General features: G+C 39.3%; 1 protein-coding gene across 3 annotated transcripts in view; it reads right to left on the bottom strand.

The window, feature by feature from the left end:
* Positions 1-448: 448 nt before the first annotated feature.
* SLC16A1 (solute carrier family 16 member 1) overlaps positions 449-16,191 on the bottom strand; it is a 38,091-nt gene continuing 22,348 nt past the window's right edge. For all 3 annotated transcript variants that reach the window (XM_080647568.1, XM_080647566.1, XM_080647567.1), the window contains 4 exons: positions 12,949-13,209; positions 6,580-6,723; positions 5,072-5,935; positions 449-2,365 (listed from right to left, as the gene is read on the bottom strand). In XM_080647568.1, coding sequence (XP_080503694.1) covers positions 2,094-2,365; positions 5,072-5,935; positions 6,580-6,723; positions 12,949-13,165 — 1,497 coding nt within the window. In that variant the 5' untranslated portion in view covers positions 13,166-13,209 and the 3' untranslated portion in view covers positions 449-2,093. The remainder of the gene's footprint in view (positions 2,366-5,071; positions 5,936-6,579; positions 6,724-12,948; positions 13,210-16,191) is intronic.

Here is a 16,191-nt window from a genome sequence, read left to right as displayed (position 1 = left end):
ATGACCAAAGACCAACAAGCAGGGGCTTATGTGTGGGTGTAGCTCTGCAATTGGGATGGGGAAAATAATCCTATACATCTGCTTTAGCTACCTTTCCTCCCCTCCCCTCCCCTTCCCTCCCCACATTTCCTTTACTATTCCCTCACTGACAGTGATCCTTGTTATTACAGAAGGGAAAGAGGCACATAGAAGTTATGGAAAATGGCAGGTCCATGGCAAATGGCAGAGTCCAGACTAGAGCCAAGCCTGCAGCAGTCACAGGCTTCTCCCGTAAGCGCCGCCTCCATCTGCCATGACACTCAGGCGGAGGACTGGGGCTTTCATTATGTCTTTAAGGTTAACCTCCTCTGGATGCTTTCAGAGAGGTTGTTTCAAAATTCCTCTCTTGCTAGCCTTTAAGTAGAGGAAAGGAGAAAAATTAAAATAAAATAAGCCATATACGCAAAGCTCAAAGCACATAAGCCAAATGATTTAATTTAATATTAGCAAGGGCCAAATGGTATCTTAATAATGAAAATAAAGACAGTAATGTTTTCCTCAAATAAAACATTTGGAGGAAGAAATATTTCTAAAAAACGGGGAAAAAAAAGTTTATTTGGAAAAGCCAGCTAACACAAGGCTTTTATCTATTCTTTCACTCTGTCAATTACAATATTTTAAAATACATTTAATACAATATAAGTCACTGAATGTCTGTCATTGTTCTACCTCAATTTAAAAGATATTAGGTTAAAAATATTTCATTTTCATTCTGGTCCGTCTTCCCTTCTATCCTTATACTAAATCCATTTCTTTACTTTTCAAATAAGTGAAATGAGTCACAAAATTTTTAGCTTTATGTGGAGAAAATGTGTCTTACGAATGTGTCCAATAATTCTAACCAAAACATAATTTTCTTTAAGAAACTTCTCAGAAAAAAAAGGAGTTATTTATTGAATTAAAAACACTCAGCAACATCCCTCCCAATCTTATCCTTACATGTTTGCCTGGGGCCAAATCTCTTTGGCTCTTTTTAACCAGCAAACATGAAAAAAAAAAACAAAACAAAAAACCAACCAACAACAAAAAACAACTAAGTACACAAAGAACGAGAATCTCTCACACAGCTCTAAGCTAGACATAGATATGAATGGAACCACTATGAATCAAAGGGGGGAAATTCCAGGAAAAACAATAACAAAAAGATTCTAAGTCTCATGGTTTAACTGAGGTTTTAGAAAAAGCTAAGCTGAGTTCAGCTGCTGTTTGAAATATCTGTCTACATTTAATTAGAGATGTTGGATTTACTAAGGAGGCACAAACATATAGTCTTGCATATTTTAATACTAACTTTTACAGTGAAAAAAAATACTAAGTGATCTCAAAAGGGACAATGATCTATAAGTACTCAAAATATATCTTTGAAAAAGAATAATAAACATCCTAAGGAAAGAAACCAGATGGGGTGTTGATGAGTACAATGTGTCTAGAATAGACAAGGTATTTCCAAAATTTTATGCCTTAAGTTTTCTATATATATAGCAGGCAGGCACACATGCCAGGCAAATACTGATGCTAGGAAAATATTTCAGTCAGGATTTTAGAAAACCCCCAACTTTCAGCTAAGATTTCTACTCAGTCTTTCAGTGATAATGTATGACAATATGTTACAAATAACACTGAAGCAAGATTAGTTTTAAGTTTTAGATTTGCTTCGATCAAGTTATTTTTCTTTTTAACGGAACACTTAGATGAATTCAGCAGAGTGGTTTGAAAAGTTAAGGCTCCTTAAAGATTCTAAAGACTAAAACTTAAGGCACATATTATAATCTTCATGACACTGTTAAAAGCTAAGATTAAAAAAAAAAACAACCCAAACATACCCGACTTCTTCCCTTCATTCTTTGCCAACCACTCCCTCCCCAAAGGACATGGCATTTTAAATTTGGACTAATGGTGAGGAGTGAAACAAAAATTCCATCCAGGAACACCGGGGAGGGCTTCCACACAAATGTCCACTGTTTGCATTGAGCACCACTGGGAGGTCACAGCCAGCAGAACATTTTCAGAGATCTTGGGTCACAAGCTGCTCCATTTACCCTTCAGCCCACGGCTCAGACGGGACTCTCCTCCTCTCTGGGGCTTCCTTCGGTGCCTTTTTGCTCTGGCGATTCCACTCTGTTGGAAACTGCTTTTGGCGTCTCAACCTCTACACTGGCCTCTTCCTCTTTACTCTCCTTTTTCTGCTCCCTTGCTTTCTTTTTTCTTTCAATAATCCGGTAATTGATGCCCATGCCAATGAGGAGATAGATGCCTGCGAAAATGAGAACTATGCCACAGGCCCAGTACGTGTATTTGTAGTCTCCGTAAATGTCATGAAGACGACCTAAAGATGTCAAGAGAGAAAAAAAACACACTGAAAACACCAACCAGTAAACAGTTATGTGGATAAAAGTAATATCCTTTTCTAAATAAAACTCAAGGACCTACTCAGAAAGATGTCAACCCAATTCTCAAATAGCCCACAGGTGACAAATTAGTTTAAAAAGAAACTACTAAAAGTGGTCTGACCTTTTGTTTATGATGTCACGCTTGATTTTGGCTGGCCTTGCATACTATCATTTTTAACAACTTGAAAATAATTAAATCTTGGCATATTTGAATTGGGAAGGAACTAGAGATCACCTAGAATCAGTTTTCTCAATACATATTGGGGGAAAAATTGTTGCAATAGAGGTTTAAGAGCCTGGCCAGGTAGCTCAGTTGGTTTGAGTGTTGTCCCAATACGCCAAGGTTGCAGGTTTGATCCCTGGTCAGGGCACATACAAGTCAACCAATGAATGCACAAATAAGTAGGACAACAAATTGATGTCTCTCACTCTCTAAAGTCAATAAATAAACCTAAAAAAAAAAAAAAAAAAAGGTTTAGGAATCTTGCCCAAGGTCTCAGAGCTAATTTCGGTCTCCCAGACTCCTGCTCTTTCTCTGACATCAGCACTTCCCAAAAAGCATTCCTGTGAAGAACTTGTCCTATGCTAAAAAAAAATGACCAAATGTTAATAATACCTTTGCATCATCCTGAGTGCTTCTTCCTCGCAACAGGCAGATGCTACCATCACTCTCATTGTATAATGTAAAAACTGAAGCACAGAAACCTTAAGTAACTTGTCCAAGGTCACAAAGTTAGTAACAGTTGGCTAGAAACCCAGGAAGTGTGACTGAAGCTGCAACTGTAACCTCTGAGCTGCAGGATACCTCCTGGTGTCTCCAAAGTCCAATAGTTTTGGGGAATGGCATATCTTACGCTTTCTTATTAAAGCCGCACAATGCAAGTTAGCATGTCAAAGGCTTTGCAAGGTCCTGTAGTAAAGAAATCTATTTAACTTGGTGTTTCCAAACTATTTTTTGGCCATGAAATCCTTGTTATAGTAAAGTTCATTAGCATCTCATCTAATTGGCATCTCAAGGAATAAACTCTGGAAAACCCTACTCCACACCTAGGAAGGACTTCATGTAACCAGTTCAAATATAGGATTCCATATGGCAGGGGTAGGGGACGTCCAGCTGCAGGCAGGCCGTATAAGGCTGGTGCAATCATTAGGTCTGGCCTGCCATTAGGGGTGAGTTAATTAAATGTTTGACTAAATACAGCAGGCTAATTTTTAAGTTGATAATTTTGTATGGCCCACAAATGATGCTATAAATATCCAAATGGGTCTTGGCAGAAAGAAGGTTCCCCACCACTGCCACATGGTTTTCTAACTCAGGGCATTATTCACTCAGAGTCTTTACTGAGCTTTTCCATACACCAGTCACTGGGTCTCTTGGGCCCTGAGGAGAAAGGTGGGCAAAGGAAATAATATCTACAGTTTAATGGAGGAGAGAGATGTTAATCAAGTAATCATATAAACTGTGACCAGTGCTACTAGGAGGGCTGAAAGCAGAATGTAGGGGGGAGGACCAGTAAGTAGAGTCAGGAAGGCTTCTCTTAAAGAGTAAACTAATAAGCCTAGACTGACAGGAGGAAGGGGTTATCTGGCAGAGATTGGGTGGGGTAGGGATCCAGGCAGAGAACAGTGAGTGCAAAAGCAGTGGGAGGGGGCAAGAGGGGAAGGGAGGAGGGCCAGGCTCTGGAGGAGCACAGGCCAGTAGGTAGGAAATGAGGCTGAAGAGAAAGGTGGGCGGGCCCATGAGGGGCCCTGTGGGCCACATAAGGGAGTTTGATCTTCACCCTAAGAAGATGGAAGCAACTGGAGAGTTCTAATTAGCTGAAATATCTGATTTGCATTTGTCTGTCGAGTAGAAAACAGATTGAAGGCTAGCTAGAGTGGATGTAGATGGACCTAGTTAGGAGGCTACTGGGGCAGCTTGAATAGGAACTATGGATAAGAGATATATAGAGACGGAGAAAGTGTATAGATTAGAGATTTAGGAAGTGAAAACTGACAAGATTGGTCAACTCACTGGGTATGGTGGAAGGAAGTAGGAGTTACATCTTTTCAGCAAGAACCAACCTTTAATAACTTTAGGAAACAGTTTCCCAATTACATACTCAATTACTAGCTGGGTGATACCAGGCAAACTGTTTCACTTTTCAAAGTCCCTTTCTTCACTAGCAAAGTGGGAACTCTAACAGTCCCCACCTCATAGACTGGTGAGATGTAAGATATACGACAGGGCACCATGAGCTTACATGGTAGCTATTATTACTACTACTATTACTTTAATTATTACTATTAAAATAAACTCCCTTATTAAAATGAAATTACCACCGGTGCTTTAGAGGTGGCGTTTTATTTTACATGTTTTCTTACAATAAGCATGGAGTTTTACCAAGAGAAAACATTTTAAGAAACAGCATCATTTAAAAAATATTTTACTCCCCTTTCAGCTGGATGGTTCATTTTAACTCAAGTCTGTGTTTGAGCAATTATGCTGCTCGAAGCATTGTGCCAGCACCGAGGACACAGAAATGAGAAAGACCTGCTCTCCCCCAGCAAAAGGCTCAGTGCTCTCTGCTTTCTCTCCCCTTCTCAATCTTCGTGCCTGTCTTATATTAACAGAACTGTGGAGATAGGGAGACATACTATACCTAACAGTGGTGGCCCTAAGAGGACAGGACAGCATTCCACAATGGTCACCAATCCCACAGCGCTGGAGAACTTCTGGGGTCCAACGAGGTCCATCAGTGTTTCAAACAATACCGAGCTGAGCCACCCAAATGCAAACCCAAAAACTCCAGCATAAATACAGAGCCCAACATAGCTGGTAGACAACGGTGCTGCCATATGACACAGTCCATTTGCAATAATAGAAGCAGCAAAAAAATATTGAACTCGAGGTCTTATCCACCTTGTGTTGGCTAAAAGTCCCATAGATGGTCTGGCAAACATGTCAACAAAAGCCAGAATGGAAAGAAGGAAGGCAGACTTCTCATTAGAGTAATGCTGACTCTTGCCATAATTACTAAGGAAGACCAAAGGAGCGAACAGTCCAAAAAACATGATCACGTTTCCGGAGAGGTATAGCAGAAAGCCTCTGTGAGTGAACAAGGAAAAGTCCAGGAATTGATTAATGGTTTGCAATACTGACTTTTTCTCCTTTTTGGGGTTTTCTCCAATGAGATCTGTATTTGCATCACCTGCCACTTTTGAACCAGACTTTCCAGCTTCCTGAATGGTTTCTGTAGGCTTATATTTCTCTGCACTGGCTGGGGGGGGCCCTATTGGTCGCATCAGGGATCCAGCCACACAGCAGTTTAGTAGTAAGCCTCCAAGAATTAGGAAACTTCCTCTCCAGCCAAAGATACCGAAGAAAGCCTGATTGAGGGGCGCCAGGGTAGAGAGGAACACAGGACTGCCTGCCATGGCCAGTCCATTTGCCAATGGCCGCTTCTTGTAGAAATACTTGCCAATCATGGTCAGAGCTGGATTCAAGTTGAAGGCAAGCCCAAGACCTGAGAAAGAGGGGAAATGGAATCACATACTGTAATAAATGTCAGAGATATTTGGAGTTACTTAACCAGACAAATAAATTAAAATAAAGGTATAAGTAATGGAAGGAGACAAAGATCCTCGTTATTGGAGGACATACTGTATTGTGGTTAAAATGTGAGCTCTAAAACCAGACTATGTGCTTTCAAACCTCAGCATCATTACTTACTGTCTGTGTAAGAGAGAGAAATATTGACGTGAGAAAGACACATTGATTAGTTGCCTCCCACACGCACCCCTACTGGGGCTGGAGAATCTGCAACCAAGGTACCTGCCTTGACTGGGAATCGAACACTCAACCCTTTGGTCTGAGGGGCTGATGCCCTAGCCACTTAACAAACCAGCCAGGGCTCATGCATTATTCTTAAGTCAAAAGTGGTCAATACAAAAGTGGTCAATAAGCATTTTCTTTAAAACAAAAAACACACAGACACAAAGATATAAAAATACTTTTCTAATAAAGAGAAGAAAATTAAAGACATTTACTACTACTGACTATTCTTAGGACAGGGGATGCAATAATCTCTTTCAATTCCAACTCATTTATTCATTCAACAATGAACACCTGTTATCACAGGAATTTAAAAACGAATCAACAGCAACTCACCTCCAATGACTCCGATACAAAAGTAAAGCCCCTGTACACTGTTAGAGAACGAAGCTGCAATCAGGCCACTGCCTGACAAGCATCCACCAACAATCATGACGGGACGGCTGCCGTATTTATTCACAAGGATACTGCTGACAGGACCTAAGGAAGGACCAAACACTTAGTGGCAGAGGAGAGGAACCTGCCCCCACATCCACACAAGGCATTAACGACACTAAGTAACAAGTCCTCCAAAATGAACATACAACAAAAGGTAACGGTAAGAACATGGCTTTCTTTTATATCTGGATATTCTGGATGGAATTTTACTAAAATATAAACGACTAGATCCTTAATCTTTCTCTTATAAGGCAGAACAGGCTGGAAATACCTTGGTAATGGATGCTCATAGGCTTCTTGATGTATCTAGGATACGACCAACATGTATTTTGTAAGTTTACTTTGTTTTAAATTTTGGACACACGGATATGATGATATGATTTCAGAGCATTATTTACATATTATAAATGTGGCTTATTTCATATTTTTTAAAAAGAAAAAGACTATTTTTTCCAAGTTTAAAGTTTTGTAATTAGGACATCTAAATGTAAAGCAAAATGAAACAAAACCGTTCCCAGTGACATCTAGATGTCTCAGGTATTGAACTGATTATGACTTTTAGAGAGTTAACCTGGTTCCATGCCTATATTACTGTTTTGTGTTATTAGCCAATACTGTGAGAAAAAAAAATGCTTGTAGGAGAAAATTAACTCAGATAATGGTCAAAATATTCTTGGGTGTAATGCCTCAAAAAGATAGGAAATGGAGTGTTATCTAAAAAAAAACAGATTAAATTTCTTCAGCTAAATAGATACATACCCCCCAAAAAATCAGGTTTTTTTTTTTTTTTAATGTGAGAGAAGGAACCAAATAAAAAGTGAAGTATTAAAGATCAAGAAAAGAAGATTTTGCCCTAACCGGTTTGGCTCAGTGGATAGAGTGTCGGCTTGTGGACTCGAGGGTCCCAAGTTCGATTCTGGTCAAGGGCATGTACCTTGGTTGCGGGCACATCCCCAGTAGGGGGTGTGCAGGAGGCAGCTGATTGATGTTTCTAATTCTCTATCCCTCTCCCTTCCTCTCTGTAAAAAGTCAATAAAATATATTTTAAAAAAAGAAAAGAAAAAAAAGATTTTAGGTATCAGTTTTTTTTTTTTTAATATATTTTATTGATATTTCACAGAGAGGAAGGGAGAGGGATAGAGAGCTAGAAACATCGATCAGCTGCCTCCTGCACACCTCCCACTGAGGATGTGCCCGCAACCAAGGTACATGCCCTTGACCGGAATCGAACCCGGGACCCTTCGGTCCGCAGGCCAATGCTCTATCCACTGAGCCAAACCGGTTTCGGCTAGGTATCAGTTTTTTAATACAAAAATCAAATGGCCTCTTCTTATTTGCTACACATAGGTATAATCTGTAATTCCCCATTTCCAAATTTGTCTTAATTATAAGGAAGTCTTATCCAAAGCAAACAATGGTTTAAAAGCTGTAACACAACTCACATAGACGAACAGTATTTTCTGATTACACACTGAGTGACACTCATTGAATTTCATTTATTTATATTTATAAGAATACTTATGTCTCTACTTCATGGATATGAACTTGTGGAAATGACAACTTTGTTTACGTAACACCATAACCTGTCTGGCTGGTGAAGGTAGGGGACAGTAAGTAGGAAAGAATCACTGCAACGCAGCAGTAGGGAAGGGGATGATGGAACATGCAGGGTCACAAAGCTAGTGTGACCCAAGTTTCATATCCGGCTCATTTTCTTCCCATTACATGCAGTCTATGTTTATAAAGCAGAAGACATACAAACCATACTTCTAGTCTATCAGCACAGTAAATTAGGACCTTATTCCGTTTACTGTATAGTTATGTCCCTAGAAGATAGTAAATCTATTTTTTAAAACAGACTGTATATAGAATGTATATATTCAGAAAATACTATTGATTATATGCTAACATATTCTATTTCCATAAATACTATGGAAGATTCTGCAGTTACTATATTCTAGTAGTACTATTCTTAATCGCAGCATGGTGTTTTAAGATTAAAAGAACAGGCTATCGACCCGGTATTGCAGTACCTCCGGGAATGGTGCAAAAAAAAAAACAAAAACAAAACAAAACAAAAAAAAAAACACAACAGAAAAAGGCTCTGGCTGCAAGAAATCCAAATTCAAATTATGGTTAAGTATGTATGCACATACCTACGTACATATGAATACATGTATATATACACATAATAAACATACAAGAAGAAGTAAAAGCTTTTAATATCCCAGTGTTTCAGAGGACCAAGTCTCTCTAAGGTGCTGCGTCAGTAACTGACTGCCAGGACAGACTTCAGGCTCAACCAACTATATGTATGTAAAGAAGTTTTCATTGCCCTAGCTCAGTGGTCGGCAAACTCATTAGTCAACAGAGCCAAATATCAACAGTACAACGATTGAAATTTCTTTTGAGAGCCAAAAACCGACTTCTGCGCATGGGCCACAAAGTTTCAATCGCACTGTACGTGTGCACCCGCACGTGGTATTTTGTGGAAGAGCCACACTCAAGGGGCCAAAGAGCCGCATGTGACTCGCGAGCCGCAGTTTGCCGACCACTGCCCTAGCTGGTTTGGCTCAGTGGCTAGAGTGGTGGCCTGGGGACTGAAGAGTCCCAGGTTCAATTCCTGTCAAGGAAATGTACCTCGGTTGTAGGCTTGATCCCTGGCTCCAGTTGGGACTTGCACAGGAGGCAACCAATCGATGTTTCTCTGTCTCTCCCCTACCTTCCAATCTCTCTAAAATTCAATGGGAAAATATCCTTAGATGAGGATTAACAAAACAAAACAAAACTTTTCATTTACCTTCTAAGTCACTTCATGCAAATATTAGGCCACAGCTGGTTTGGAAATAATTTTTACTTATAGCTTGTGTAAGATGAAAGAATAAAATATTGCCACACTGTTGATTCTGTGAAGTATAAGTTAATGCTGTAAAGTTTCCAGTATTTTATTTTTTAAAATATATTTTTATTGATTTCAGAGAGGAAGGGAGAGGGAGAGAGAAAGAAAAATCAATGATGAGAGAGAATCATATATCAGCTGCCTCCTGCACGCCCCCCCACTGGGGATGGAGCCTGCAACCCGGGCATGTGCCCTTGACCGAAATTGAACCCGGGAACCTTCAGTACACAGGCCGACGCTCTATCCACTGAGCCAAACCGGCCAGTGCAGATTCCAGCATTTTAGATGGGAAATGTTAACGTGACATCACCGTAAAACTGAAAACATTTACACTTTTCATTTTAGGAAAAAAAAAGGAACTCAAGGAAATAAAACAACAGTAGGCAACTAAGATCTCCTCCCCTGAAAAACATACTCTAACAAGCATCAGGAAGTATCTATGAACCAAAGCATTAAAAAAAAGGAAGAAAAGCAAACTAAACCACTCACAGCTCAAAACATATTAGGGTGGGTGTGGCCCAAATGCACAAGTTAAAGGATTATGGCCCTTGTAAAAGTTATGATAATTCTTAGGGGACATACTACTTAGGAGCCAATCTAAACAAAATAACCCATTTAGTAAAAATTCTGCCACAAGACTCATGATAGGCAATTTGTCTTTCGAGTTATTTCAGGAAGGATGGCCCCAATTAGCTATAATTAGAAAAAGAGAGGGGTACAGTTCATAGGCCTATTATAACAAAATTCAGGGAAATGTGCTAGTTATCTCTGGGTGAGGACAAAGGAGGAACTGTTTTCCCAAAAGAAAGTGTCATGTGCAATTAGTAGAACTGACATCACTTACTTTTGATGCAAAATGCAAGTGGCTTTCAAGCTCTTTGGCAGCTCAGAATTGCAACAGCAAACCTCTGGTCTGCAGTCAGCTTAAAGATACACCAAGCAACTGGAGTACCTCTGGAGAATATTTATACTAATTTTTCAAGCCATCATAATCAAAACCTGATTAGAAATCCTGGCAGATGGAGTCCAAGGTTCCTTTTCATTTCTCTAAACTTATATTTTAAAAAACTGGCTCAGTGGTTGAGCATTGACCTATGAACCAGGAGGTCACGGTTCAATTCCCAGACTGGACACATGTCCGGGTTGCGGGCTTGATCCCCAGTGTGGGCCGTGCAGGAGGCATCGGATCAATGATTCTCTCATCATTGATGTTTCTATCTCTCTCTTCCTCTCCCTTCCTCTCTGAAATCAATAAAAACATATTTTAAAAAAAGTACTACAATTTAGCATTTACGTTCTTTTAAAAAGTACTTTAAGAGACAAAACAGGCTTATGTTCAAAATTTAAAAGATTCAAAAGATATACAGCAGAAAAAAAATGTATTCCCACACCCATTCCCAGTCATTCAATTTATCTTTCTCTAAGGCAATCAGGTTACCTATTTTCTCTGTGCAATGAAATTAGGCACTTAATCCAATTATGACTCCAACTTATTTCTGTTTTGTGAGTTTATGTTATTGTCTCAACAGGATTATAAACAGGATCACAACACCTAACCTAAGTGTGTAATATGTAATACTCAACCAAGTATATGTAATACTAGATGCCTGATGCACGAAGATTCATCGGGCGTCTAGTATTAGACACTGGCACAGCCTTTGCTCCGGCCTGGAGCCGCCTTTCTGCCTTCCCACACTGCCCAGAGGCCTGGAGCGGCTGGGGCAGTGCAAAACGCCTGCATCGTCGGTGTCCCGCCCCGGCCGCTAGGCGCCTGTGTATGCAAATTAACCCACCATATCTTTGTTGGGTTAATTTGCATACTCACTCCTGATTAGCTAGTGGGTGTCGCAAAGGTATGGTCAATTTGCATTTTTCTCTTTTATTAGTGTAGATAATATGTAATACCAAACACAGTGCTTAATAAAAATGGGTTGAAGCTGACACCTAAGGCTCAGGTTTAACAGTTAAAATGTAGAATATTTATATTGGCTATTAAAGAGCTACAGATTCAAATGATAAAAAGAGAGAACCAAGATGGTGGCATAGGTAAATGCTGGTACTTGCAGCCTCCCACAACCACATCAAAAAATACAACTGAAATACAGAATGGACATCATTCAGAATCGCCTAAAATCTGGTTGAATGAAAGTCCTATAACTACAGAAGTAAAGAAGGCCTGGGGTGGGGCAGGAACTGCGAGGAGAGGGGAATGAGGGAAGAGAAGGGGGACATCTGTAATCGTATATAATAAAAGGCTAATATGCAAATCGACCGAATGGCGGAATGACCAGTCGCTATGATGCGCTCTGACCTCCAGGGGGCAGATGGTTAATGCAGGAGCTGCCCCTGGTGGTCAGTGCGCTCCCACAGAGGGAGCGCCTCTCAGCCAGAAGCCAGGCTCATGGCTGGCGAGCGCAGCGGCAGTGGCCTCTCTCGCCTCCACAACAGTGCTATGGATGTTTGCCTGCGGGGAGCGGGCCTAAGCCCTCAGTCGGGCATACCCCGAGGGCTCCCAGACTGCAAGAGGGCACAGGCTGGGCTGAGGGACGCCCCCCCCCCCCCAGTGCACAAATTTCATGCACCAGGCCTCTAGTACTTTCAATAATAAAGATTTAAAAAAAAAAAAAGCTACATATGAAAATAATCTGAGGTACTAAACAGCCGCAGAAAATAAGATTATCAAAAGTAAAAGCTTGCCTAAATAAGCAACTTGAGACACTGTCAATCCCAGTAAATAAGTACAGTTGGTTTTAGAATCTCTGCTTATTAAGTAACTATATATTTTCAGTACTATGGTAGGTTTTGACTTTTACATGTTAAATTACTCTTCACATTTCCTTCACATGTCAAAGACAGAAGCAGGGGAATGATAAAACTTAAGCTTAAGGTGCAGCTGAAATGCTTTTAGGACTATATTATCACAAGGAACCACAGGGAGATTTTATTCTTTAATTCTAACACCATGAAAAGTGTTTTTTCAGAGACTTTGAATTAGCTATTCAAGTTAACTCGATTTATTTTAATTCTCCTGACATCAATTTTAAAAAATCTTTGTTTACATTTTAAGAGTCTAGCAGAGAACAACAAGAAAAATCAGTTGTGCATGTGTCATTTTTCTAAGAGCTTTTTAAAGCTCAATGATACTGAGTAGGAGCAAATCACAATTTCTCTTTTGTTTCATACTACTATGGAACTAACAGAGCAAAAGTTGTCATTGCTAATAGGAATGAAAATGTGACTCTAAACATAAAACTTCAAGCAATAACATTTTAAAACACGTCACTGAATGAGACATAAAAAAGTGACCTAATATAGAGCCTCTGTCTGCTTTATGAATATTAAAACAGCAGGTCTTTGTGGGTACTTACCTCCACCATACATGACAGCCAGCATGATGGAGGATATCCATGACACTTCACTGCTGGTGGCATGGAATATTTCTTCAATTTCTTTGAAGAACACAGTAATAGACTTGGGAAATGCATAAGAGAAGCCGATGGAAATGAAAGCTCCAAATACCACTGCCCACCCCCAGCCTCCATCTGGGGGGGTGTATCCCACTGGACCTCCAACTGCTGGTGGCATTTTAAGGGTAGATGAATTCCGAAAGGCAGTTCAAATCCGAGTATCTGAAGGATATAAAATTAAAACAGTATGTCAGCTATGTCAGCAATCAAGCACTCCCACCCACCACTGCCAACAACAAACACTTCCACCCTTTACACCAAGCTTTAAAATAACGGAATTGCTTTTCAATGTATCTTGTCCAATGGACATTATCTTCTCAGGACATTATCACAAAAAGTCTCAGGGCCATGGTATTACAGGCCTATGTGAGCTTATGCTTGGCAGGACAATGTCTGTGGGAAACCTCTGTTCTTCCAAAGATATATTATGTTTGATCTTGCTAGCAAAGATTTCCCTTAGGCAAAGTCCTGCCAAATATAAACTGACAATCTAAAATTTCAAAACCCATCAAGAATCAATAACCGTAAGTGAAGCCAAGCCAATCCAACATAGATTAGATACTCAAGAACTATAGATATTAGATATGAATATTTAAATGGCTAAAAGCAGTTGATTTGAAACAGAACTTCCAGAAATGAAAAGTATACGCAATGAAATTAATAATAGGTTAACCAGCATACTGAACACAGCTGGAAAGAGACAGTAAACCTGCAGGATAGGGCTGAAAAAGTCAGAATTCAGCAGAGAGCTTTGTTCTGAAGCTATGAGAGAAAGGTTTAGAAACACGGAGTTTAGAATGGGAGGATCGAGCATACATCTAATGGGACTTGGGAAAAAGATAAGAGGGGGAAAGAGGCAACTTTCAAGGGTTAATAGCTAAGGATCTAGACTTGATGAATAATACGAACCTACATGAGGAAACCCAACAAGATAGAGAAAAATCTTTGAAAAAAACTATTGAGAAAATACAGATTACATAGGTAATCAGTAACAAAACAGAATTCTCATCAATTTTGAAAAACTAAGCCACTGTGTCTTTAAATACTGGTTTTCCCTATTCTCGCTTTCCTTTCTTTTGAGACTCTAACTGGATGTGGTGGGCAGGGCCTTCCCATGGTATCTACTCCTTTTTTTTTTCTGTGTTTCCCATCCTTTTGTTTCTCTGTACTAAGAATTTGAGGCCTAGGATATTATCTTTCTCCAGAGATATATTTCTAGGATCAAGATGTTTTAGGTTGCAGTTCATTTGAGGACTGCTTTGCCTCCCATTCATCCTTCGTCCTACAGCACAGCCCTTTAGCATCCCAACCCAAAAGAACAGGATTTTGATACCAGAGCTCTCACTCTTGATGGGCCCTTGACTCCAAACATTTTTTCCGTTGGGCCCATGAAGCTTTCCAAAGCCCTACTCAGGCCATTGGAAACTGATCCTCTTTCTATAACTTGAAAGCCTTTGACTCCATATCACTATTGCCACAAATAGAAAGCTAGTAAGATAAGTTGCTAAAATCAGATAATCATCAAAATCTGGAAGTCACCAATCAGAGGCTGTCAACATCTGCTTTTAGCTCTAAATCCACATTTGCCTCCTATGACAGCACCATAAAAATGGATCCTACATATCCTGCTTGTCAAATCTCAAAGCCATTATCTAGACTTGGAGATATCTGTTCTGATTCTGCCTCGCAAATGTCACAAAAATGCATTTGACTACCAGAATTCAAATCAAATCCAGAAACATAGTTGCAAGGAAACCTGGGAAATGTAGTTTTTAGCTTTAAAGCCAGGACAATATAGCAAAGAACACTAGGAAAAAAGATGTAATGGATGCCAAACACTATTTCCACAGACACATGTAGTATGATGCCATTTAATAAATTTTAATCATGAAAAACAATAATATATTGTTTACAGACATATATAGGTAATAAGAGTCATGATTGCTTCGCTTAATGATGGGTATACATTCTGAGAAATGCAACCTTAGGTGATATTGTTGTATAAACATCACAGCCTGCACCAACACAAACATACATGGTACAGCCTACTACACTCCTAGGCTATATTGTATAGACTATTGCCTCTAGGCTATAAACCTATATAGCATGTTACTGTACTCAATACTGTAGGCAACTGTAACACAATGGTATTTGTGTATTAAAGCATATCTAAATAGAAAAGGTATAGTAAAAATGTTATGAAGATAGTGGTACATCTGTATGGGGCACTTATCATAAATGAAACTTGAAGAACTAGAAGTTGCTCTTGGGTGAGTCAGTGAGTGAAAGGTGAGTAAATGCGAAGGCCCAGGAATTCCACAAGGCTGTGGTTGAGATGGCAAACCACTTTAACCCTACATGACTGCAGACTTTATAAACACTGTACACTTAGGTTACACTAAATTAAAATTTTTCTTTTCTCAATAAATTAACCTTAGCTTACTGTAACTTTTTTACTTTATAAACTTTCAAATATTTGATTATTTTGTAACACTTCATTTAAAACAAATACATTATGCAGCTATACAAAAATATTTTTTCTTTATATCCTTATTCTGTAAGATTTTTCCTATTTTAAAAATTTCTTTTGCTTTTTAAACTTTTTTTTTTGTAAAAAAAGAAGACAAATACACATTAGCCTAGATCTACACAGGTCAGGATCATAAATATCATTTACTGTCTTCCACCTCCACATCATGTCCCACTGGAAGGTCTTACATGCATGGAATTGTCGTCTCTTATGATAACAATGCTTTCTTTTGAAATATTTCCTGGAAGACCTGCCTGAGGCTCTTCTTAAGCAGGTGTCACTCTTTTCAGAAATATGTCCATGGTGGTTTGCTTGTTTCTTTTTTTAAATGACAGATTTGCCTGTAAGCAGATAATGTACCATGAACATTCCTCTGTATTAATGAAAGCCTTTCAGTGTGGGTTTATGTCTTTGAACTTTTAAAAGAGCTTGCTGAGGTCTGCAAAAGTTTCTGCTATACCCTTCACTGTGAATTTTCTTAAGTATTTTCTTTCTTTTTTTTCTTCTGTAGCTTTCTTTTCTTTTGCTTCTTCTTTAGCTATACATTCATGTCCCAGTTCTAATAATCCCTTAGTCAATTCCCAGAACCACCGCGAGGTCATCCCCATTCGCAC

Source organism: Plecotus auritus, assembly GCF_963455305.1.
Source record: "Plecotus auritus genome assembly, chromosome: 12".
In the NCBI taxonomy this organism is placed as follows: domain Eukaryota; kingdom Metazoa; phylum Chordata; class Mammalia; order Chiroptera; family Vespertilionidae; genus Plecotus; species Plecotus auritus.
Note: the sequence above shows the minus strand (reverse complement) of the source record. Positions and strands in the feature narration are given on the sequence as shown.